Below are 26327 nucleotides of genomic sequence, written 5' to 3' on the forward strand. Positions count from 1 at the left end.
CTATCTGCCATGTGTTTTAGTGACTAATCCCAATTCGAGAAAGAAGATGTGAATAAAATGTTTATGTAGAATGCACATTGCATCATCTCTAGTGCTTTAAATTGAAAATTTCTGCAATAAACCCTTGAAGCCAGCGATTCCTTTCCTCCCTTCCCATCAGTTTAATACAAATATTTAGGAAACCAATTTACAAATTCTCATCACGTTCCTAGACTGACTGGCTCTGCAAATCTGATATGACGCTACACTAACTGTCACAAGGTCTCCAGAGATATATGGGGCCATGATTTGGGTCTTTAGGTGCTGCTGTAATACAAGTTAATAAATAACATGGCAGCTGCAGGCTAAAGGAAGATCTGATATAAAGCACTGGTTTGGAGGGTGGGGGGAAGGCAGCACTTTCACAAAAGGTGTGGGAGTCATGCTGTGAATCTGCATGGTTGGTCAGCAACATGCATGACAGTTTAGAAAGAGAGCAAGAAGTGATTGTGCATTCCCTCCATTTGTCCTTCACACTCCCTGGGTGCATTATTAAGGACAGCCAAGTTGTACAGAAAAAGTTGTATGGCAGCAATTTTGTTGAGAGACTTATTTCCACAAGCAAGTTTCCTGTTCTACTGAGAGAGAGCGGTGGGGAACTGAGTGAATGGGGTCTTTGTTCTATAAATATTCACATTTTGCACTTTTACTTGCATCTGAGCCAAGTCAGACTTCTACCTTAAACACTAAGCTAGTGGCTTTTTATTTTGCCTTTCCTGATGAGTGCCAGCGCTGAGTCTGCCAATTGATGGCATTAGTGAAGTCCCTCATCTGGTGCCTGAGCTTACTGTGTGTGCATGCATCCTGCACAATACCATTGTCAAGACACAAACCAGGTCCCTCGCAGGCAAACCAATATGAGCTGTGCTAATCTCATTTCAGAAGGAAGTGTTTCTTTCCCTGTTTGACCTTAATGCCACTTTACACATCCAGTTAGTTGGCAGAGAAATGTCAACTTTCCCCAAAGTTAGTGCACGCTGCCCTTCGTACTGAAAGTAGAGGGTATTCTGAATTCTTTATTTCCATGTCCATAGTGTTGCATTTATCCCAATTAAATAATTACCTGCTGCATTTCTGCCCAAGATCCTAACCTCTACACACAATGTTAACTGATCATTTATTTTCCTTCAGCACTTGGAAGAGACAACGGTAATATAGTACATCAGAATGCAAGTTGTTACTTTATATAAGGAGTTGTTACTTTAATTTTCAGTAATAAGAGGTCATATCCTTTCAGTGTATGTAACCTTTTATTGTATATAACAAAATTGGCTTTTCCAAGCTTGCCACTTGCAAGTGATTGCAATGAAAATTGGATTTAAAGGGTCATCAAGTTCAGTTTAAAGGAACAGTCAAACCTGTAAGTGAAATTAGGTGCTATATTGTATGTTCTATCAAAAATTGGAACTTGTTATCCTTTACAGGATGCTCATTCCTGGTGACAAGCATTATAGATCACTTCAGGAGACTTGGCATGCATGCATGGCATACCTCTGCTTAAAGACTGCATTCAAAACACTGATAACATGTAAATTAAATAAGGAATTCGATGTCTATATTTAACCCCACTGTCTAAACATTTTGACACTTTTCTATGCCCTGCAACCCAAATCACATACATTCTATGTGACGTGGTGAAATATAATGTGATGGACTGACTCCTCTGCAAGAATATCTGTAATTCTTGCTTGCTTATGTTACAAATGATCTCTGATAAACTGGCCAACATAAACACAGCTGTCAAAATCTGGGAAATGTGAACTCACCCACCACATCTGCAACAATTATTACAGATCAAAAGATGACAAGGAAACAGACAGCGTTCTGTCTGGTTTCTCCCAGTCACACTATTATTATGCTAAAAAAGCATCTCTTTGGCAGTAAACTGTGACTCAGCTAAGTGGTGACTTTTTCTTTTCTCTTGTAAGGCAAAGAACAGCTTGCCCTCTTTTCACCTGCTCATTTTCATTGTTTAATTCCCTTCTATCCCCGTTTCATTCTGTTCTTTTCTCTGGGTCCTTTCTTTTCTCCACCCTCTTATTGACTTATTCGAATAATTCCTCCTTCTCCCTTCTTTTCTACCCCAGCATCCCCATTCTTTTCTTTCTCCTCCTTTTCCCCTTATCCTGTCAGGTTTGTTCTTCCTCCATTTTCTTATTTTTTATGTATCTGAGGAAACTTAGCTACCAAAGGCCAGATTCTGCTCTCAGCTACACCAGTCTAAATCTTCATTGGGTTTAACAATGTTAATACTACTATCATTTACACCAATATAGCTGAAAAGAGAATCATATGGCTACATTTCCTTTGTGATAATTTAGGTTTAATTTCCTGTCATTTCCTTACTGGGCCACCACTTCCCGCTATGCGGTAGTAGTTATTTTTGTAGAGCAGCAAATGCAGGTGATTTGGTGAGAATGGAAAAGAAGGCTCTATCTACCGGACTGCAAAAACCCCAAACACCACCAAAAAATCCCACCCCACAACCCAGGCAGTTTCCTTGAATGGCTCTGCTCCCAATTTTCTTGAAGAAACAGAGCCCAGCTGGGAGGAGACACTCAGCCTCTGAATCCCCCGTAGCTACTGACTACTGTAATTATTACTTAAGGAAGGTGGTTAGAGCACCAGCCTGACACTTACAAGACCTGGTTTGAATTGTCTGCTCTGCCACAGGACTTTCTGTGTGACCTTGGGCAAGTTACTTAGTCTCTCTGTGCCTCAGTTCCTCATCTGTAAAATAGCAATAGTACTTCCCTACCTCACAGAGGAATTGAGGAAACACACATTACAGACAGGGGAACTTAGATACTGTAGTGATTACGAGCATATAATTACCTAACAGAAATTATTTGTATTGTGGTAGCACCCAGGGGTTCTAGTCATGGATCAGGCCCCCACCTGGACTAGGCACGGTACAAAATGTTTAGGAACTAACTGTAAAATGAGAGATAACGGGTGGATACAACAATCAGATGGGGGGAGCACAAGGAAACAATGAGACAGTTTTGGTCAGCATGATAAGTAGCGGTCACAGCACACCAGCTGCCTACCCATTACAAAGAAAGCAGGTTGACAGAACATTTCAAGTAGTTTAGCACTTCTCAGGCCTGTTGAATGAACAAAGGATACAAATGTCCTAGTCTGTTTAAGGAGAAATATCCTATGATTCTCTTTCTCGTTCACTCTGTTTAAAAGGTCTGATAGCAGGATATTATAATAAATATGTGATGCTGCAATCAGTTGCACTGGATCAAAATGGACATGTTAAAGTAACATTGTGTTTTTGTAACAAAGACTTTTAAAGTGTGTCACTGTGTAAGTTTGTGAAGAATGCACAAGCCAGCTGATACCCTGACATACAAGCCAGCCATGAGATGAATCCACTTTAAGGGATTTGGCACATCCTGAGCATCAAAGTTAAATATTCTTACTATTTCACACAACAAAATTAAAATACAAAATCCTAGTCACTTCACTCCTAGTCACACCTGTAGTGATGAAATCTAAATGACTGCTAAATTGATTCTGATCTTCTATACGAGAAAAAAAATTAACTACTTTTTTTTGCTGTTGCAGATTATTTTGGGCAAGGATTCCTTCTGGATCTCCCCGTTTCTGCATTTGTTTCACATACTACCTCATGCTGAGGAAGTTTTCCCTCAGAAGACAGTCAACACCACTCTGATGCCAGCCAGAAGGGGAAGTGACCCAAGTCATTCTGTCACCCCAGGAGCTATGGTGGTTTTCAATCAAGGGAGTCAAGTCAAAATGTCACCTCTTCTTTTTAGTGCTGTGTTAGAGCCAGAAGAGAAAGTGGTTTAAATAATCGGGGCTGAGCCAGAAGTCCAAAGTCCTAGGTGGGATACACTCAGGAGCCAATAGACCATCCTCTCCAAGGAAAGAGGGAGAGAGATGGACACTGAAAGCAGCAGCAGGATTAATGGCAACTTGTAAATAGCAGGAGGGAGAACACTTCTCTTAATGCAGATGGTCCTCCTGGAGTATTGTCTTTCCTTCCAAGATCTCCTTTCCCCTGTTTCTTCCCTTCCCCTCCCAGGCTGCTGCTTTCGATTCCACCTGCAGGCCACTCTACAGTGGCTACATCCTCCGCTTCCGTTCGGCTGGGGCTTCCCCCATCCCGGGCTGTGGCCCCTTACATCACAGGCAGCAAGTTGCTTCCCATGCACTGCGCTGCACTCTGAGCCCCTAGGCAGCAGTGGCTGGGAAGAGAGTGCTGCGCACCGGTGGGAAAATGCCTGCACGGGACATCTCCAGCTGTCCAGGCAATAGGGGTTGGGGCAGGGAGGTGCCACAGTCCGCGGACCCTAGGACCACACAGCAGTGACAGCCCCTATGGCCATAGCTCAGACATCCCCAGACATCCCCACCCAGTGACTCAACCCTGACCCAATGCACATACACCCCTAACACCACCAGCCGCCCCACTACCCTCGTCCCACAGCACATACACCCAGACACTTCCCATTACACCCTGCCCCATAGCACATACACCCCTAACACCACCAACCGCCCCACTACCCTCGTCCCACAGCACATACACCCAGACACTTCCCATTACACCCTGCCCCATTGCATATATACCCCAACACCACCAGCCACCCCACTACCCTTGTCCCACAGCACATACACCCAGACACTTCCCATTATACCCTGCCCCATAGCACATACACCCCTAACACCACCAGCCGCCCCACTACCCTCATCCCACAGCACATACACCCAGACACTTCCCATTACACCCTGTCCCATTGCATATACACCCCAACACCACCAGCCACCCCACTACCCTCGTCCCACAGCACATACACCCAGACACTTCCTGTTACACCCTGCCCCATAGCACATACACCCCTAACACCACCAGCCGCCCCACTACCCTCGTCCCACAGCACATACACCCAGACACTTCCCATTACACCCTGCCCCATAGCACATACACCCCTAACACCACCAGCCGCCCCACTACCCTCATCCCACAGCACATACACCCAGACACTTCCCATTACACCCTGCCCCATAGCACATACACCCCTAACACCACCAGCCGCCCCACTACCCTCGTCCCACAGCACAGACACCCAGACACTTCCCATTACACCCTGCCCCATTGCATATACACCCCAGCACCTCCAGTCAGCCCCCACTCACCTCTGAATTCCCCAACACCCCCAAATAACCCCACCCCAGAAATTCACCCCAATACATTCATAACATATATGCCCCCATTAACGCCTAACATCCCCACTGAACCCTAGTCCAGTAACTTACTCTTAATACTCCCTCAGACCCACCTCGTGCTGACACACTCCAAATACCCCCCTTAATATACAATCAATGTATCACGGTTTAAGAACTGTATGCACAACATCCCCCTCTCCCCCATACACTCACTCATGCAGTCCCAACTCTGGTTATTCATAAGGCAAAGTGCAGCAGTAGTCACAGCTCCGCCTTATGTACTCCCCAACCCTGTGTTGCCCAAGGCATCTCTTACCCATCCTGTGCATGCTGCATCAAGCCACTGAAATGCAGCTATTAGAGACTTTTCTCAAACTTCATTAAAATGGGGTACTAATAGCCTCTCCAAACAGGGACGAGTGGCTGTGATTATGTTACAAAGCAGGAGTCTGGAGCATGGTAATCTTCCCCATGGTGCAGAGTCCTGCAGGTCAGAAAATCGATTGTGGCACCAACCTGGAACTGGGAGGAGCTCCGCTGCTCTCAGAGTAATGTCACAAAAAACCTTCTGACACAAGGGGAGATTTGCATCATTTCCTGTCTTGGTTCTGATATAAGACTCACTTCTACCTTTACAGCTGCAAATGCATTTCAACTAATGCAAGACAGCCTACTGGCTTAACTGTAACTGCATTTAAAATACCCACCACCTTACCTTCCTTCACTCTGAAAATGCATTTAAAAATACAAGACATAGTTCTCTCCAGAAATTCAAATAACACAACATACATTCCTGGTTTACTCATTTAAAAAATCCAAGACACACTTTTACCGTAATTGAGCACGTTTTGGTGTTGTTTTTTTAAATTACGCACCTCCTTCCTCATCTCTACAAGTGCAAACCAAAGCAAGACCCCTCTCTCCATTCTTTACATGCAAATACATTTTTTTAAAAAATTCAAAACACACGCCTCCCTTAACTTTGCAAATGAAATTTGAACCTTATTCCCTTGGTTACACTCTGCAAATGCAAGACAAAACCCAGTCTAAACCGCAACTGCATTTATAAAATGCAAGACCACGTGTGTTTTACTGTTCTGGTCAGCTACCCAAAGATAATTAATTAAACATCACCTCCTCCTCTTTGAAAATATGGCATTAGAATGATAGTAACATAAGGCTTTGGGGAGGTTTTTAATTAGCATGTCCCACCGATGAAACAGGGAGAAAGCACAGGCAGAAAGTAAACACAGCAACCAACAAACTAGGGGAAGAGCGAAAAGTAGCCCCTTTGCACTGCTGATACATTACTTTTATCTCCTCCTCCTGGGAAGATGGAGCGCAGCCTGGCCTTTTTGTTCTTCTCTTCCGGGGCCATGGGGAGCGGTTTGGAGCTGTGGTTCAACGCTGAAGAATCACGGTTGTTGCTGTTCATTCTCAACGGAGGGGCTGGAGGTTTCTCTTCAATATCCAGACTATCGGACATCTTCAGCAGCCCTCACAGCCTCCTGTAAAAAGCAGGACAGAGAGCTACAGATCACCCAGCTTGGGATGCTGGGAGGGGAAGAAAGAACCAAGGAGGGGCATGTGGTAGAAGTTTGTTTTAGCCTTTCGAAATGGGCACTCTTGGCGCTATAAATAAATACTACTGCTAATCATAACAATGGTCAAATAAATGTTAAAGCGTTTTAATCCCAGTTAAAGCCTTTTAAAATTGTATTTGAAACTCATTTTCTTCCTACTTAGAAACAGGGTTTTTATCTCTAACCAGCACAGACCTACCAGAGCAAAAATTAGAGATATTCATTGAAAATATCTGACATTTACAACTTCTGCAATGCAGAAAACTGCTTGGCAAGGGGGTAACAGGTCACAAATATTGATCCCTGTTTCAGACTTACAGAGAGTATCCCAGGGAGTGTGGGGCTTCACTGGAAGGGGGGCATTTTTTAAAAGGAAACTATTCTAAAGCACTAATTTAAAGTATTTTACACATAAAAATGAACTATATGTTTGCCTCTAAATCAAGATTAAAAAAATCAGAAAAATCACCACCACATATTGGAAACCATATTATAATAATCTTTTGGAAGCTTCAAACTAAAATCAGCTCTGAGTCCCACCCCACCCCTAGTGCTCTGTATTACCATACAGGTTTGTTATTGTAGGGTTGCTTATGATGCTTGGCTGACTGTACCATTTTGTTATTGTATGGTTGTTAATGATCATTGCTTTGTGCACTGGTTTGTCACTCGTAAGTGCTGGGTAATGTATACTGGTACTGTACATTACTTTAGTCACAAGTGCTTTTTTGCTTCATAGTTGTAGTATTTATTTGGGGAAGAATTACCTAGAAATAATTATACAAGTTTTGCAAATAGATATAAGGAGGGGCGGGGAGGGGGAATCAAATTTTGTGTTTCACAACCTCTCTCCTATATCTGTAATATAAAAAAATCTATGGAGATATACCTATCTCATAGAACTGGAAGGGACCCCAAAAGGTCATTGAGTCCAGCCCCCCACCTTCACTAGCAGGACCAAGTACTGATTTTCCCCCAGATCCCTAAGTGTCCCCCTCAAGGACTGAAACTCAAACCCTGGGTTTAGCAGGCCAATGCTCAAACCACAGAGCTATCCCTCTGGGGTAACAAGCAAGCAGTAATTTAGTCAAATAAAATCTTATTACATAAGACCTGAAAATAATATGTGATCCAGAAAGGATCATTCATACAATGTTAGATATATTAAACTTCTTTAAAAGGGTCCAATTCTACAAACACCCTCCCTTCAAAAACCCTCCATTCAGAAAGGGCTTATATAACCCACTGGTGAGTGTGTGTTACTTACAGGTCCCCATCTGTGCTGATCCGCAGATGAGATGAGTTGTTACAGCCTCCAGCTAGGCAACCAAGGCTCTTTAGCTTAAGCTGAAGCAGCTTGTGCTTTTAGCTCTGGAGGCTCCCAGCGTGTGTGTCGGCCAAAGATGGCAGCCATCACACTTGCAAGGTCCCACCCTGAGGCCCTATAAACGTAAATCTTATGCTCAAGGTTTGGCCAAGTGAAAGTTACTGTTTGCAGGACTGGGGATAACGTCTCTCAGAGTAACTGTGTTAACACTGATAGAGCTAAAATTCTGTCAAGACTTTCTCCTATAGTACAACCGGTTTTTATGCGTTAATAAAATTCCCATTGGCTTCAGTGAGAGTCACATGCACGTATACACTAAAGGATTGGTTCCAAAATTAGAGACTTCACCCCAGTATAAATTTGTTATAAAAACTTGGAAAAAATATAATGTTGGTTGTTTTTAAAGTACTGCACACCAATTGATTATTTCATGATTTTTGGTCTTTATTACTGTATTTATTTTACCTGAATTTAGTCTTCATGAACTCACAGACTGACAGGCTTTGAGAGTCAAATCTTTTTCCCGCAGCTAGGTACAATACAGGAAGGGGCAGTGCAAAACCAGCTAACGTGCCTCATTCTTGCGCTGGAGATGTGAAAATGGATTTTGCAATGAGTGGAACTTTAAATCCAGTTCCTACAAACTAGGTTCTGAACTGAGACACGCCCCTACTCCACCTCACCCCATTTCATACAGGCTATTACTAGGGCTGTCGATTAATCAAAGTTAACTCACGCGAGTAACTCAAAAAAATTAACTGCGATTAAAAAAATGAATTGCAATTAATTGAAATGTATTAAATATTTTGGATGTTTTTCTACGTTTTCAAATATATTGACTTCTATTACAACACAGAATACAAAGTGTACAGTGCTCACTTTATATTATTATTTGTAATACAAATATTTGCACTGTAAAAATGATAAAAGAAATAGCATTTTTCAATTCACCTCATACAAGTACTGTAGTGCAATCTCTTTGTCGTGAAAGTGTAACCTACAAATGTAGATTTTTCTTGTTACATAACTGCACTCAAAAACAAAACAATGTAAAACTTTAGAGCCTACAAGTCCACTCAGTCCTACTTCTTGTTCAGTCAATTGAGAACCACTGCCTTAGGGTATGTCTACACCCATGGCTGGCCTGTGCCAGCTGACTCAGGCTTGTGGGGCTCAGGTGAAGGGGCTGTTTAATTGTGGTGTAGATGTTTGGGCTCAGGCTGCAGCGCAAGCTCTGGGACCCTTCTACCTCGCAGGCAGAGCCATCCCTTGGTGAATCAGGGTGACTATCCCAGGCCCCGCGCTTTGATAAAAGTGGGACTGTCCCAATATTTAGCCCTTTGTCCCGTGTCCCGACTGATGCATAATTGGGACGCCATTTGTCCCAATATTCAGGTGAGGAGGTGGGCGGGAAGCTGAGGCAGCCGGGCAAGTGGGGTAAGGAGGCGAATGGGGAGGCAAGCGGCAGGTGGGCAGGCAGGAGGGGGATGAGGAGGTGTGTGGATGGCAAGAAGTAGAGTGGCGGTTGGGCGGACTGGGGGGAAGGTGCCAGACGGAGGGTGAGGAGACTAGCAGGAAGGTGGGGGCAGGCAAGTGGGTGAGGAGTCATGCAGCAGGCAGGCAGACAGACAGCGAGGGGCAGCATCCTAGGATTTGAGCTGCAACCTGGGCCCAAACATCTACACCGCAATTGAACATTCTCTTAGCCTGAGCCCCGCAAGCCCGGGCCAGCCACAGGTTTTTAATGGCAGTGTAGATACACCATTAATGTATTATAAATGGTTCAGCCAGCTTCCAGCCACAGTATTTTTCTCTGTGACAAAGAGGTTTATGCCCTCCTCACATGGCCTTAGACAATTTTTACAAACTATGAGCTAAAGGCAACAATAATCTCAAAGCCGTTTATTTATCGTTAACCCAGCTATAAATACTTTTCAGTGCGCCAAAGACAGCCTTCACCCTCTGAGATCACTAGCATTAAAGAGATGATAAAACCATTGAGGCAGCTTTTTAAATTTGTTATCGAAAGAAAGGCGTTTATTTTGTGAAGTCTTTTGCACTGTATGAAGTTTCAGCTCTCCCACAGAATGCGGACAACTGTATCTGTTACTATATCTGTTTGTAAGCAATGCCAGTTTGCTGAAATAGGCCTTCCCATGGGATTTCTTTGCACAAAGAATACTATTAATGGTTTCTGGCCCAATTTGCCTATGATGTAATTGTTTCCAAGATCTTGAAAGGAATACTATATTTTGTTCAGGGCTGCTTCAGGCTCAGTTTCAAGAGCCGTACGCAGCAGAATTATTCGCTTCTAAACCAAATAAGGGTGACAGATTAAAAGGTTTAACGGTTGATATTAACTTTCTAAAAGTGTCTAAAAGAAAAATAAAGCAAGTCAGGAGGCAGTGCACATGGAGACACTTTCAATTTATACTTTTCCTGCTCAAGCCCCATCTGCTGTCCTTTTCGTTTACATTTCAATCATCATAATACAGCACTGGATTGAAACAAAAGAAAATTAACTGTGCCGGATTGGACCTGGCCTTTGCGGTTCCCTACAGGAGGCTCAACATTCCTATTGCCCCAGGAAGCAGTAAAGTGACAGGAAAGAAGTAGCAAAGGTGGGTCCTCCGGGCCTGTTTAGAGAGGCCTCATGGAAGCAGCCGATCAGAGCCCACCAGGCTCAGATAAAAGGAGATGCCTGGCCTTAGCAAGGTCAGTTCCTGGCTCGGATGGGAGGGGCAAAGCCCTGCGGCTAGAGAAGACCCTGAGGATGCTGACTCTGAGGTAGGCTGGAGATAAAAGAGGCCCAGCAAAACAGCCGCATTAGATTGAAGAAAGCAATACATGTCTGCTGTAGATGGGGGCCCTAGGTTGAAATCTGGAATGGTGGGCAGGCCTATGTTCCCCTACTAGCCACAGGTAAAGTGGCATAAATCCCAAAAAGGGAACAGGCCTTAACTGGGAGCCTAAACAAAGGGCTGAATTGAAGGGCCCCAGAGCTGGGGCTCAGGACCCTAGAAAGCGAAATAGAGTGCAACAAATAAGCAGGTTAGTACCCCGTAAGGGGTTCATTTGGACTTTGTGACTGGGCTGGAGGGACAAGCTACTGAAGATTCACCATGGTCAGTCAGCAGCCTGCAGGAGGCACCGGGGCAAGAAAAGGACTGTGGTACTGTACCCAGCTACTTGGAGGCACTCGAGAGGTGAGTGTTCCTTTGCACTGTCATACCCAGCTTGGAGACGTCCACCATAGGACTGCACAGTGTGTCCATACTTTAAAAAATCCCTCCTGCCCATTGGAAGTGCTTATACCATTCCTAATCAGACACTGCTACAATTACCAAAGATTTTCCCTTTGTTCAGAGACACTAACAAGACTGAAAGATCAAAAACTGGCTTATGTTTGCAAAGGCCATAGTTCTTTGCATGTGGAGTTTACTTTTCAAAACAATTCCTTAATTGCTCTCATCAATAATGCTGACAATAAACCAGTGAGTGTATAGCCCAACATTCATGGGAAACCGCCTCATTACAAAATGGTATTTACATCCCACTGATTATAAACAAGAATCTATGACTTCCATGACATAATGAGACCAAATTCCTTGTTAAGTACCCCTAAATTCTGCAGCAAAGTTTATTTATTCTCTCTCCTTCACTCCTATTCCCTTCTGTACTCTTAAATACACACACTTCTGATCACAGATGAAATGACTCATTGGCGTAAGATTCCTTGTTGTTTATTTTGTCAGTGATTGTTTTTGAGAATGGGTGTTTGGTTTTGGTTTTTGGCTATGTTCTCCAGGTGGCGTGGCTCCCTGGGCCTCAGCAGCCATGATATTATCCTGTGACCCAGCTCAGAATCTCTTTAAGTGCCAAGGAAGGTGAAGAGCGTGTAGCCAACTTCAGCAGCTCACCTTAAAAATCCAGGGCCTGGCTGATTCCCTGTTCTCCAGGCAGCACAACTGGCCAATCTACACTTCTGGTTCCCTCCACTCTTGGTTGCAAGATAGACTCCATTTCTAGATCCCTGACCCACGGCTGCATGGTTTTATAGAATGCTGCATGAAGCATGCTGTATTACTCTTCCTTGTGGGATAATTTGGACTACAAGAGGCACCTGAAGACAAGTCCCAGCAGCACAGAGACACAAAACAAAATATCCAGTGCCCACTACAGCAAAACTGCAAATTCCAGGACAGAAGTACTGAATTCTCAGCTTCTTGGAAAAATAGCCCATTCTATGGCCTAATGATTGCGGAATCCAAAGGACAGTGACTGAGGTGAATGGCAGTTCAAACCTCTCAGAGCTATTGTTTCAGGCTCTTTGCAAACTCAGGAAGACAACAGTATTGTTTACACTAGTCATATTTTCAAGATTCTCTCTGCAGCCACAGGGGCTAGAAACATTAAAAGAACTGATTGTAGAGCACAATTTTGCAGTAAGGCATAAATTCCCTGGTAAATTCTGCAGCCACAGAACTACGGAATATATGAGCCCCAATTATAAGCAATTCTACAATACAACTATGAACAGGCTAATACTGTTGAGCAACCTACAGCAATGTACCAGCACACACCATCCAGTAAGAGTAGCATCAGGTCATCATCAATTGTACTTGCCTCTCCAGTTACCACCTCATCTGCCTTCTCTCTTTCATCTCTCAGAGCTCATTAAACATTTTGTTTTCAACTGCTGTCTGAAATTCCTCTCCTCAAATTCCATCCTAGACCCTGTCCAATCCAAGTTCTGCCCCTTGCATTCCACTGAAATTATGCCTGTTGAAGTCCTAGCCAAAGCCCAGATCTGGTGCTCCAACCTCACCATAGATGCTCCTCCTCTTGAAATCTTGTTCTGCATTGGCTTCTGTGACTGTCCTCTCCTGGTACTACTTCTACTTCTCTAATCACAGAGTGTCTTTTGGAGAACCCTCTTTGTCACCCCTCCAATTTTCTGTGGGGGTTCCTCGAGGCTCTGTCCTTGGTCCCCTTCTCATCTCCCTCTACACCTTATCTCAATGTATTTCACCCACAAATTCTACTACCATCTCTATGTGGCTGATACACAGATCTACTTCTCTGCTCCAGACCTGTCTCCTGTCCAAGCTAACATCTCCTACTTTCTCTGACATCTCCTCATGATTGTCTAATCATCAGCTCAAGTTCAACATGACTAAAACAGAGCTTGCAATTTTTCACCCCAACGCCTTCCTATTCCTTTCTTGATCACTTTGGAAAACACCACCATCCTGCCTACCACTCAGGCCTATAATCTGGGTGGCATCCTTGACTCAGATTTCTCTCTAGGTTCTCACATCCAGATTATACTTAAGTTTTACAGATCCTTTCTGCAGAACATCTCTAAGATACGGTCTTTCCTATCCATCCACACAGCTAAAACTTTCACCCATGCACTCATCTTGGGTCTCAGTTACTGCAACATCCTTCTCTCTGGCCTTGAACAATGCAATCTTGTTCTGCTCATATCCATTCAGAATACTTCTGCAAAGATAGTTTTCCTAGCTTGTCACTCTGACCATGTCGCCCCTCTCTTTGCATCTCTCCACTGGCTCCCCCTTTTCTATCACATCAAACGTAAGCTGCAGATCTTCATTTTTAAGGCCCTTCATAGCCCACCTATCATCTCTCATTCACTATTGAAATGTTGACTCCCATTTCTGATCACCCCATGACTCATCCCCCCCACCCACTTGTTAAAAACAAGTACTTTGTGCTCTGTCCCATGTTGCCCTTCACACCTGGGAGTAGCTCCCTGTAAAACTAACACATTGTCCTTCCTCTCCTTAGCATTCGTGCCACTATGCCTACAAAAAATTGAGAACGGTTAGGCTGCTGGTGTGCTGAGCCACTGCCCATCACGGTGACCAGTATTGTCCCAATATTTCCTTGTGCTTCCCATCAAGCTATCTGTATCCAGCTGTTGTCCCTTGTCTTATACTTAGACTATAAGACATTTAGGGCAGGGCCCATCTTTTTATTCTTTGTACAGCTCCAAGCACAATGAGGTCCTGGTCCACGACTATGGCTCCCAGGCAATATGATAAGCCATAATAATAATGCCAATTGTGGCACTCGCTTATGCCAGCTGTTAGTTAAATGGACACAGTGGCACAAATTTTCTGAATAAAAGAATCTTTTATCTATGTATCTAGCTGACCATTATGCCTTTTTAAACAGTAAAACAAAGAAAAATATAACTCCACACACTACATGAATAATTGCAACTATTATAAACCTATAAACCCTAATTTAGCAATGCCTCACATTTAGAATTGCTTTTATACAAGTCTCGCAAAGCACTTTCCAAAAATTCAGCAATTAAGCCTCACAAAACGCCTATCAGGCAAGTAAGCATTATTTGAGCGGAGCAAATCATTCAGCTTGAATCATTTTTTAATTTACTCTCTGTTTCTGTTTGCAACTAGTCTGTAAGGAGCTTATAATTCTCTCTAGTGTATTCTTTATTCAAAATTATTCCCAGAAAGCTTCTACAAGTAACTCTTGGCCTCTGGACTCTTCCCAAGCAACTCATTCTGAGGACTGGATGTTCAAAATTCAAGCTGTGTCCAATCCAAACGCTTCTCTTCTCTGATTGGATAAACATAACTTTTAGAATCAGGTCTGATATGAATACTAATGTCAGAATCCAAATTTCATTTGCACCAAATGATTCTTTAATGTTGGTTTCAAATTCACTATTCCATGAATATTCCTGCCAATAAATTCACTTACTAGAATCTTGTCAGAAAGTGAACACAGTAAATTTGATGCTTTTGAGAAAATGTGTATGGAAATTTAATGGAGACAATTTAGATCTGGGTGACTATCATTCCCACTTGTCTGGCCCAGACTGCCATGTGACTCAGCCAAGGTCACACAGCGACTCATTAGGAGAGCCGGAAATAGAACTCTGCACATTATTGTGTTTGTTTGTTTGTTTGTTGTTTCACAAGCTCTACTACCAAGATTTTTCTTACAACTGAATTTCATTTTAACAAACTTTTCAGCTAATCTCCTGTTCTAATCATTTGGCTACAGTACTTTCCATAGCTTTTTGCACTCTTATTCTATACAGGAATCATGTCAGCAGTATCCAACAGTATGAAATAACGTGTCTAATAAGATTTCACCTCATTGCCCAGCCTGAACTCTTCTTCCCACCTGGTGAAGACTTGCTGTACTTCTCCAGGTTCCTCAGCATCCTGATAGCCATTCCCAGCATCTGCTCGGTTCAGTTGTATGGGACCTCTGACTCCCCTCCATTTCTATAGGCCAAGGGTGTACAGCAAATCGCCTATACCACATCAGAGGCTCAGTATGGAGGAAGTATTTATTCTGCAACATCTTCACTCACAAAAGCAGGGTGTAGCTTTTCAGTCTGAGCCCCAGTCCTGCAAAGCACATGTTTAACTTTACCCACTGAAATCACTGATGCTTAAAGTTAAGCACATGCTTAAGTGCTTTGCTGAATCAGAGCCTAAATGCATTGGATAACCTGGAATGAATAGCATGGTCTGAATGGGATAAGGACACTGGGGATGCACTGCAGCAGTGAGACACCAAGGAGGAAAACAACAGAAGGAGAGAGAGTCACTATCTGCCCTGCAGGACCTGGATCCAGGCCTAGAGCACATCCGGGCAAAACCTTTTCCTTGTGTGCACTTCTCATCAAAACATAACACATCCAAACTCTGCAGTCACCCCATGGACCTGACCACATGATGAACCATTCAAGCTTTGCCCTGAACGTTTAGGATACCAGATTGGGAATGGTGAACCTCTTGCAGATGGGGAAGCTGACAAGGGTGACCAGATGTCCTGATTTTATAGGGACAGTCCCGATTTTTGGGTCTTTTTCTTATATAGGCTCCTTTTACCCTCCAGCCCCTGTCCCGATTTTTCACACTTGCTGTCTGGTCACCCTAAAGCTGACATATAGGGAAGGGAAGCAAGTGTAAGATTGAGTTGGATAGTAAAACCAGAGCTGGACACAATTCAGTCAGTTTATTCACTCCCCCAAAAATGCAGCTTTGGGGAGACAAACTATTTGCAGAATTGGATTGGTTTTGGTGAATAGTTTTGGCCAATTAAAAACCAAAAAATGGAAAAAGTTGAATTCATTTTGACACTTTTGAAATGAAACAATTTGACGTTTCACTTCAAAATGTTTCCTTTAGAAACAGCTAGATTTGGCTTACGGGTAAAAAACGTCAAAGACGTAACGAAACAAAAAAATAGTTTCAGGTAGGACTAAACTTTGTTGTTCTACCCAAAATTGTCAGCGTGGCCGCCGAATTGAAAAAACAATTATTCACTCAGCTCTACCCAGGAATTCCCAATGACCAACATTGGGCCAGATTTGGTGATGTGCTTTTCAGGAGGCCCAGCTCAGGAGAGGCAAAAGGTAGCTTTGAGCTATCTTTGCACCTCCTAGATTCTGGGCTGCTCCAGGGACCAGTGCTAAAGCTATCTCAGGGACTGCTCTAACTTATGGCAGCTTCGAATTACAGAAGCCCAGAGCAATCTGACATGCCTCTATCCGTGGAGCTCAGAGGGAGGGACAGTGAAAGGCCACAAATACACTGCCCCTGCACTGGGGGAATTTCCCCAGGGACACTCTGACCTTTAAACTGTCCCTGTAAAATGGGCTGTAGCAGTGCTTATTCCTCTAGATGTGCTTCCGCAGTCAGTGAAGTGTGACCTAATTGTGGGTCACAAGGGAAAGGCTGGCGGATCATACCCCACTGACTAAGAAAACTGAAAAATCCCTGTGTCACTAGGACACAGATGACAGCCAGAAGAGGAGAAGGAAGGAGCAGCTCTCTCATCTCTCTCCACCACCTATCCGCTACTATGGCTACTGCCTCCAGCCTATTCCACCCCTTAGTGCCCACCCCCCAATCCCAGAACTCATCATCAAATATTTTTTTTTGTTATTTTGTGAATCACCGACCAAAAGTTGAGCACCACTGCTCTGGGCCCCAGTATCTAAGTACAGTGCTTAGTTACCACAGGGATGGACATTATGGAAAGAACTAGAAGAAATAGATAGGAAAGACAATAGAAACATATTAGACCACTAGAACCCATCCTTAGAATTACAACCTTTATTACATAACATTTCCTTCAGTCCAATCAAGCAATAATGACATCGGGAATAAATATTCATGTGTGAGTGGGGGGAAAGTCCACAAGATCTTAATTAACACTTCAGTTGTCTGTTGCAAACTAAAAAAGAACCCGCAAGTTTTCCCTGTTTATTGGTACAACCCACTAACAACTTCATGTAAAGGCTCGATATAGCAATAAGCATAAGAAGCTAGTCTTAAAATCAGTTAGGTCCATCAAAGACACTTGCCCCACACATTCCAAACAAAAAAATGTTTTCTTGGGATTTGTCTACAAAGGGAAATTATACCATTAAAAAGTAGGGTGTGAATATAAAGCACTATAGTTTTAGTGCCTTTTTCTGATTTAGCTTATGTTGCTTTGTAAGCAGTTTAAGCTAAACCAAAAAAAGCCACTCTTATTCTGGAATTAAGGAGGTCCACACTGGGGAGTTATACTGGTTTAACTACAGCAATTAACTACACCAGTGTAACTGGAAAAAGATCCTGTATAAACAAGCCTTAAACACATCCAACTGGAACTGAAATTGCTTCAGCCTGTTTCTTATGCCAACAAATAACACACTTTAGCACCTGAAGTTTGACTTGCTTTGTCTGACAGTGTTCGACTGCGTTTCATGTGTTATATGCAGGGGAACACAACATTCTCGAGCATGTACAGTCAGAAGATGGACTGCTGCATCTCTTCACTGTCCAATTACCACACCTACTTTTCCCTGGCATGGAGTTAGTGCCAGAGAGGAAGGATGGTTCAGTGGATTAGGCTCTAAACTGGAGAACTGGGTTCAATTGCTGGCTCTTCCATGGAGTACTTGTATGAGCTTGGGCGATCACAACTTTCTCTCTTCCTCGGGTCTTGTCTATGCTACAGATGCTTTACATCAGCAGAGCCCACTACTGTAGATGCAGCATATGCTTACAGGAGGAATTTTTCTGCCGGCATAGCTGCACCACCTCCCCAAACAGCATTAGGCTGGGTCTACACTTCAGTTATAGCAGCATAGCTATATTGGTCAGAGGTCTGGGGAAAAAACCAATCCCCTGATCGACAGAACTAAGCCAACAAACCCCCGGTGTAGACATAGCCATGTTGACAGAAGAGGGCTCCTGTTGACCTCATTCAGGGCGGAGTTGACAAACTCCCTCTGTTGCTGTAAGTTTCCTTCTTGACTCCCACCTTTTTCTTTCTTGTTTATTTATACTGTACATTTTGGGGCAGAGCCTCTCTCTTACAGGTATGTACGCCTATCCCAATAGAGTCCCATTCTTGCTTGTGCAATAATATAAATCAAGACTAGCTCTTGGTCCTACATTCTTTTGTGAACCCTAAACTCCCATTGAAGTCAATGGGTGTTTAATAACGTAACTGGCATTTCTCTCATTATGTTTCTTATTTTGTGTATATGAAAACAGGTCACGAGGAGTAGACTTCATGCAATTTTACTAGCCCAAAGTCATCCTGTTTCCCTCACCCCTGCTGTGTTGGTGCCTTCTCTGCTCCTCTCAAGTTTACTCTGTTTGATGCATTCATAAAAGTTCTGCCATGACAACATGAGAAGCATAAACCAGCTGAAATATTCTTGTTTCGAACATTAATACCTAATTACTTTGGATCCTCCTCCAATGACACACTCCTCCTGGGACACACGGAGAAGTCAATTCTGTCTTGAGATATGTGCATGTCTTTTGGGGAAGTCAGGGGGAGGTGTGTGTATCACAGGGCAGAACACGACTCCCCACTGCTGATGCAGGATATACTTGGCATGTCCTGGTTCATGTTCCACTAGACATGTGCCAGCTGTACTAAAATCACCACACAGGCTTTGGAAGGGATGAGATGGTTTAACCAACCCTTGGTCAATTGTTCCAATGGATAATTAACCTCCCTGTCAAAATTATACCTTATTTCTACTCTGAATTTGTCTAGTTTAACTTCCAGGCATTGGATCATGTTATACCTTTCTCCGCTAGACTGAATAGACCACTATTAAATATTTGTTCCCCATGTAGACAATCAAGTAACTGTAATCAAGTTGCCCCTTAACCTTCTTTGTTAAGGTAAATAGATTGAGCTCTTTGAGGCATGTTTTCCAATCCTTTAATCATTCTAATGGCTCTTCTCTGAACCCTCTTGATATATCAACATCCTTCTTGAACTGTGGGCCCCAGAACTGGACACAGTATTCCAGCAGGTGTCGCACCAGTGCCAGATTCAGAGGTAAAATAACCTCTCTCTACTCCTACTTGAGATTCCCCTGTTTATGCATCCCAATCACATTAGCTCTTTTGGCCACAAGGTCTCACTGGGAACTCATGTTCAACTGATTACCTGCCAGATCTTGTCACTGTTTCGCTAGATGGAGTCTCCCATCCTGTAAGTATGGCCTACGTTCTTTGTTCCTAGATGTACACATTTCGCTGTATTAAAATGCATATTATTTTCATGTGCCCATTTCACCAAACAATTCAGATTGCTCTGGATCAGTGACCTTCCTCTTCGTTATTTACCACTCGCCCAATTTTTTATATTGGATACCATCCAGAGGCCTGTTCTGTTAGGTGCTGTGCAAAGCTTCTAGGTTCAGTTACAGGCAGGCATACATAGCTCATTTTAATTCCCAGGGTACAGTATTTTTTTTTCTTTTGTTCCCCACCAGGACTTTTTAACAGCCAACTAACTCTGTATATCTAACATTCACTTGCTGTGGTAGTGATCCTACTGTGTGTAACAGCACATCTACCTGGGGGGTTGGGATTATGGGTCTAGAGCCAGGGCTGCCCAGAGGGGGGGCAAATGGGGCCTGGCAGGGGCCCCGAGAGCCCTGGCCTGGGGGCAGTCTGAGTCTCTGGCGGCATTTCGGCGGCGGGGGGGCCCTTCAGTGCCGCCGAAGTCCTGGACCGCCGCCGGGTGACTACAAGCACCACAGCTCCCTCGCTTTGCCCCAGGCCCCTGTATCCTCTGGGCGGCCCTGTCTAGAGCAGGCTGTAATGGGGCAGCTGCCCCACTCTGGTGTGGAAGGGGTTAAAGCAAGCCAGAGAGGCTACGCAGAGCCCCAGCCAATCCTGGAGGGGCTTACTGGGAGCCAATCAAGTGGAGGCTTGAAAGCAGCCTATCAGGGCCAGGCTGGGCCCTATAAGAAGGTTGCAGGGCAGAGAGGAGTGGAGTCTCTCCCTGGAGGGCAAAGGGAGAAGAAGTGGCTCTTAGAGAAGCACCCAGGGCAGGGCAGGGGCACTCTAGGCTGGCGACTGCCAGACTGGGGCCCTGACACAAAGGGGCACAGAAGGTGCTGGGGCTATGGGGAAGTGGCCCAGGGAAGCAGGCAGTAGAGGAGAGTTGGAGGAGGGCAGTAAGTGGCTGCCGCTAGAGGGTCTCTGGGTCGGGGCCCAGAGTAGTGGGCAGGCCTGGGCCCCCCACTTGCCAGTGATGAGTGTGGCTAAGCCAGGCTGTAGTTTGCCCTTGGAGGAAGGGGCAAGACTGAGGACTGCAGTGAGCCACTGAGGCGAGTGATAGAACCAGAAGCTGCCGGTCCCCCGAAAGGAAGTGAGAGCCAGTGGAGCAGGCACAGCTGGAGGGCAGCGTCCAGAGCGGATGCCACAGTCCAGGAGTGACGTGGGTCTGACGGTGAGCACGGTGGAGACCGAGAGAGTAATGGTGGGTGAGGCACCACTAGCGAAGGCGTGCTGCTGAAAGGGCTAATTCCCGGAGCAACCAGCAGGACTTGCCACGGTGGCAAGCACAACCAATGGTGTTACACAGGCAAAGGGGAAAAGCGCAGCTGTCAGTGTACACATTGCAAACTGCCAGCTACTCCCCTGCTTTGGAGTAATAAGACAGGAAGAATAGTAGAATCCAAGTTTTCTCCATCATTTAAGTAGGTTAGAGGAAAATTTAAACCTACATGCAGGAAGCACAGCAAGAGCCACACAGAACTTTAGCTGAATTTTTAAAAGGGGCAGCTGAAAAAACAATGTACAATTTTATATCCTTGTTATAAACCTGAGTTAAGGCAGCTGTGGGTTTGACTGCACAAAAATGCCTGGCTGCAGAGTTTTTCTAGCTTTTCCATACAGTGTCCCCGTGTTGCAACAGTAAGACAGTTCAGGACTTCCCTCCCATCTAGACATAAAGAAGAGGCAAATGCAACCCCCTCTCCAGCACATGTTCACGGCCATGTAGGGACTGTGATCCCAAGCCTGAGAACACCTGGTCCATAGTAGTATTAGTTCTAGATACTCCCATCTTTCTATGCAACTAAGTATGATCCAATGGTTAGAGCAAAGTACCTGGGCTCTAGTCCAGGCTTTCTGCCACTGATTCAAGATGTGATCTTGGGCAAAACACTTAACCTTTCTGTGCCTTAGTTTCCCTACATGTATTATACAATGTATCGCAGAGGAAATAGGGCCCAAATTTTCAAAACTACTCCAGCAAAATCATGCAAATCTTCTGATGCCAACATGCAAGGCAAGGCTGCACATGCCAGTGTCTTCATACAACAGCTTACGTGCACATTGAGGGATTTTTAATACCTCAGTCAGAAAGGTGTAGCCGAGCACATGCACCTTTTGAAAAACGTGAGCCTTCTTCCTTTAATGAATATTTATAAAGTATTTTGAGATTCCCCAGTACAAGTCTCTAGAGAACTGTAAACTCTCAGGATGGCAGTAAGCGCCAGTGTAATCTGGTATCAGGTTTAAGTAAACACTAAAAACTAGGACCCAACAAAAATGCATATAAACAAAACAAAGAAACAAAAGATCTGAAGAAAGATGGTGGGGGTGGGGGAGCAGAAGAGAATGGGAACTAAAATAGATTCCTAGTGTGTCAGCCTTTCCCTGCCAGGCATACCTCAGAGTTCTGGCATAAAAGTTTTAGCCTGGATCTCTTAAAACAGAGAATGAGCATTTACCCTCCTGATGGCTGAAGCCCACCACTCTTCAGTAACCTCCTGCCTTCATTTTACAACAACGTCGGGCCTTTACAGGAACTTTTACAGAAAACGTTACGAGGTCTTACAAGGCACCAAGTGACTGCTGTGTTCTTGTGAATTCCGCAGAAAACCAGGCAGGGAGCTAGAGGGTAGTGAGGCAAGAGATGGACTGAAGAAAGCTTGAGGATGCATTTTGCTCCTCCATCTGTCAGTGTTCCCTAGACATTGTAAATAAGGGCCTGATACACACATCCAAAGGACGTGTAACCCTCCCTGAAGTAAGCGGAAGCCCTGCCCCGATACAGCAGGAAATGCCTTATTGCTGGCAGGGATTGGTTTGGGAACTGCAATACTTCACATTTCCATTGTGATTACTTTAGCTGGGAAGATACTTCCCATCTGTCCCAATTATTAGGAACATCCCTCATTTCAGAGCCAGCGCCACCTCTTACATATGTATGCGCTGCACAAGCCCGCATTGATATGGGCTGGAGTACAGACTGACTGTGTCACTCTCGCACTATCCCTGAGAAAGAGCTCATTTGCTTGGTGGCGTGGGGCAGCCCGGCCAGAAGGCATACGCACTGCAATATGTCAGGCAAGTTCCTTCCAGGGCTCCAACCTCAGGGCATTCATGGTGGACCGTAGGAACCCTGCAGGATTTGGGGGAGCCAGTGCTAAGCTGCCAGAGTTTCAGCACGCTAATCTCCATCACTCAGGTGTGTACAGTCAGTCTTGAATTTAGCCCTCATCAGGGGAAAATGCCCTGATGAGAGTTGTGCCTTTTTGCTTCTTTTTTCTGTCTATAGAGAAGAAGGATGTGGTGGTTAGGGCAGCAGCCTGAGACTCAAGAGACAGGTTCAATTCCCTGCACTGTCACAGACTTCATGTATGACCTTGGAGAAGGTGTTTACTCATTGTAAACTAGGATGACAGCAGGCTGCAGTTACACAAACATCTGGGAATGATTGGTATGCTGGCAAACGGTGAGCAGTCCACGTCGGGATCTACAACCATAAGGCATTACAAGTCACCCCAGGTTACAGGGCAAGGGTGACGCAGCTCCCTCCCTTCCTTCACTGGTCTGAACAACACAGAAGTCCGTATGTCACAGAAGTGACAAGCATTTGTATTATAATTGTGTCCACCTTTGGGGTCGCTGTCATATTTTAAAGGCCTGTGCAGTACTGCCAGCACCAAGCATTAAAAAATTGATAGTTTGGGGCCTGACTCATGAGATTAACTATTATTTTTAAAAAAATTCAAATGTTTAAGCCAATGTGGGAATCTGTATATATTACCTTCAGGGTTTAAAGCATTTAGCTTGTGTGTCTTCAAGAACATGAGGGCATTTAAATGAAAGTGGAGATTTCTTATGTAATCACATGACTTCGAAGAGCTGGGGCTTTTAAAAAACAAACATGAGGTCTGCAACAAAAATACAAGAATCAGAGGGGTAGCCGTGTTAGTCTGGTTCTGTAGAAGCAGCAAAGAATCCTGTGGCACCTTATAGACTAACAGACGTTTTGCTGGTGCATAGAGCTTTGAGTGAATACATCCTGTGGTTTAAAGCATTTAGCTTGTGTGTCTTCAAGAACATGAGGGCATTTAAATGAAAGTGGAGATTTCTTATGTAATCACATGACTTCGAAGAGCTGGGGCTTTTAAAAAACAAACATGAGGTCTGCAACAAAAATACAAGAGTTGACAATACTGCCTGTGTCACATTTAAGACTGATGAAGTGTGGGGAAAGTATTCCTTGTGCATCCTACCTGAGCGGGCAGCACAGAGATTCAGGAGGTGAAGTGAAGAATTTGGATTTGGTGGAAGGTTCAATTAGACAATAAGGCCCGGGTACTGTACTGGGCTCTGTGTGGGCAAAGATCACAGTGCAGATTTGGGCATTAAATCCTCAACATATGAACCAAGGGTTGCCAGTTTGCTCTTGATGGACTTGAGGTATGATACTATCCAGAATGAAGTAAAGGACTTCAGTGAATTTTAAAGTTGCACAAGAGTTCTGCTAAAGTATTGCAGTACATTTGTGGATTTGCAGTCTCAAGGCATCTGACACTATTAAGTAATGAAAAGATATCTGCATGAGTGCAACACCTGGGCAAACTTCACTTAGAAGATCAAACAAACTTGAAGGAAAGCATCCTCCCACCTTTAAAAAGTGGAGGTTCTTCTACAAAAGCAAATCATTCCTTAAAGCTTAAATAGCTCCTATTTACAAGAAAGAAACAAAGAGGCAAGCCACACACACCACCCTTGGTACACCCTTCCCCCCCCCTCCAAAAAAAATTGCCTTGCATTTGCAAGCATTTCACAAAGTATAGGCACACCTGTAACCGGAGGAAATTCTGAGGGGAAGAGAGAAGGCTGAGACTGCTTGTAACCACACACCTTATTGCCAGAAAGGATATGAAACTGGATCTCTTCAGTGGTAAAGCTGTCAGCAGGAGCAACAAATTATTCATTAGGCTTAAACAGGGGCAGATACTATAAAAAACAAACTTAATATTATAGCTACAGAGACTTCTACCAATAGAAATCATAATTTTGCATGAAGAAAGGCTCATCCCCTATGATGGATTTTAGATATACTTATCTAATCATTATTATAGTTTTGCACTCTTAGGGTCCTATCCAAAGCTTAAAGTCAAAGGAGAGAATCCCACTGACTCCAGTGGACATTGTAACATGCACACACACCGTTCCCATTAGAGCAGCTCAACATTCTTTTCAAGAACTAAATTTAATTTTGCTTCACAAACCTTTGTGATGAAGACATGTTATCCCCATTTTAAAGATTAGGAAACTCGTGTATAGAGGAGCCAAATCCTGCAAGCTGCCCTCAACTCCCTCTGAGGGGAGCTGCTGCTATTCAGGACCACTGAAAAATCAGGCTGCTTATTCTGAAGCCTTAACATTAGTGTAGGTTCCTAACTTTAAGCACCCAAGTTTGAAAATTCTGGCCTAAGTGACTTGATCAAGTGCTAAATGCACAAGTTTTGGGAGTGAACAAGTTAGAGACTGGGGGAAGGCTTCAGAAAGTGTATCTGTGTATGCTTTTAATGCTAGTATCCAGGTGACATGTCAAAAAGGGTAACTGCAAGGTTACACATTGCATTTTTGAATCTGACTTTTAAGCATGCATGCACCTGGTTTAGGTGCATACCAGTTCTTACACATACGTATGCACACAATCCAGATTTGCACTAGGATTTGAGAGCCTAAATGTATATACATTTTGATAGGCATGTGTTTCATAGATCATAGAATATTAGGGTTGGAAGAGACCTCAGGAGATCAAGTCCAACCCCCTGCTTAAAGCAGGGCCAATCCCCAGACAGATTTTTATCCCAGTTCCCTAAATGACCCCCTCAAGAATTGAGCTCACAATGCTGGGTTTAGCAGGCCAATGCACAAACCACTGAGCTATCCCTCCCCCCATAAAACTTTGAAACTTTGGACATCCTCATTTATTGCATTTTCATTATCTTAGCTTGCAAGAGCATTCACTTGTGATAAGCATAGCACTTTAGAGAAATTATTTCTATATTTTCTTTGTTTTTAAGTATTTCTTATTACCTGGGACAGATGTATGGAGAGGGATATTTTATGTTCATAGACTTTAAGGTCAGAAGGGATCATTATGATCATCTAGTCTGACCTCCTGCACAATGCAGGCCACAGAATTCCACCCATCCACTTCTATAACAAACCCCTAGCCTATGTCTGAGTTATCGAAGTCCCCAAATTGCGGTTTGAAGACCTCAAGTTGCAGAGAATCCTCCAGAGAGTGACCCGATGCTCTTACAGAGCCTTTTATCTCAGGTTCACAAATCCCTTTACACCACTAATTAATTAAGCCCCATGACACCACATGGGTATATTGACGTTTACCTAGTCTTAACTCCAGTAATCTCAAAGTGCTTCTAGAATGAACCAGTGTGCTGTTACTAAACAAATCACATACTCTTCTGCAGAGTCAGAATCAGAACCATGGTCTTTCAGCTCCAAAAACACACGTCTCTGCCACTTGAGCTGAATGAGTACGTGGTACACTCTGTCCCCCCAGGTAGTCAAAGC

The 26327-nt window shown here is 43.9% G+C and overlaps 1 protein-coding gene across 5 annotated transcripts in view; it reads right to left on the reverse strand.

Moving 5' to 3' along the window:
• PAK3 (p21 (RAC1) activated kinase 3) overlaps positions 1-26327 on the reverse strand; it is a 180340-nt gene that overhangs the window by 45769 nt on the left and 108244 nt on the right. For all 5 annotated transcript variants that reach the window (XM_039488709.1, XM_039488710.1, XM_039488708.1 and 2 more), the window contains one exon: positions 6550-6746. In XM_039488709.1, coding sequence (XP_039344643.1) covers positions 6550-6724 — 175 coding nt within the window. In that variant the 5' untranslated portion in view covers positions 6725-6746. The remainder of the gene's footprint in view (positions 1-6549; positions 6747-26327) is intronic.

The sequence above is a fragment of the Mauremys reevesii genome, linkage group 9 (genome assembly GCF_016161935.1).
Source record: "Mauremys reevesii isolate NIE-2019 linkage group 9, ASM1616193v1, whole genome shotgun sequence".
Lineage (NCBI taxonomy): Eukaryota > Metazoa > Chordata > Testudines > Geoemydidae > Mauremys > Mauremys reevesii.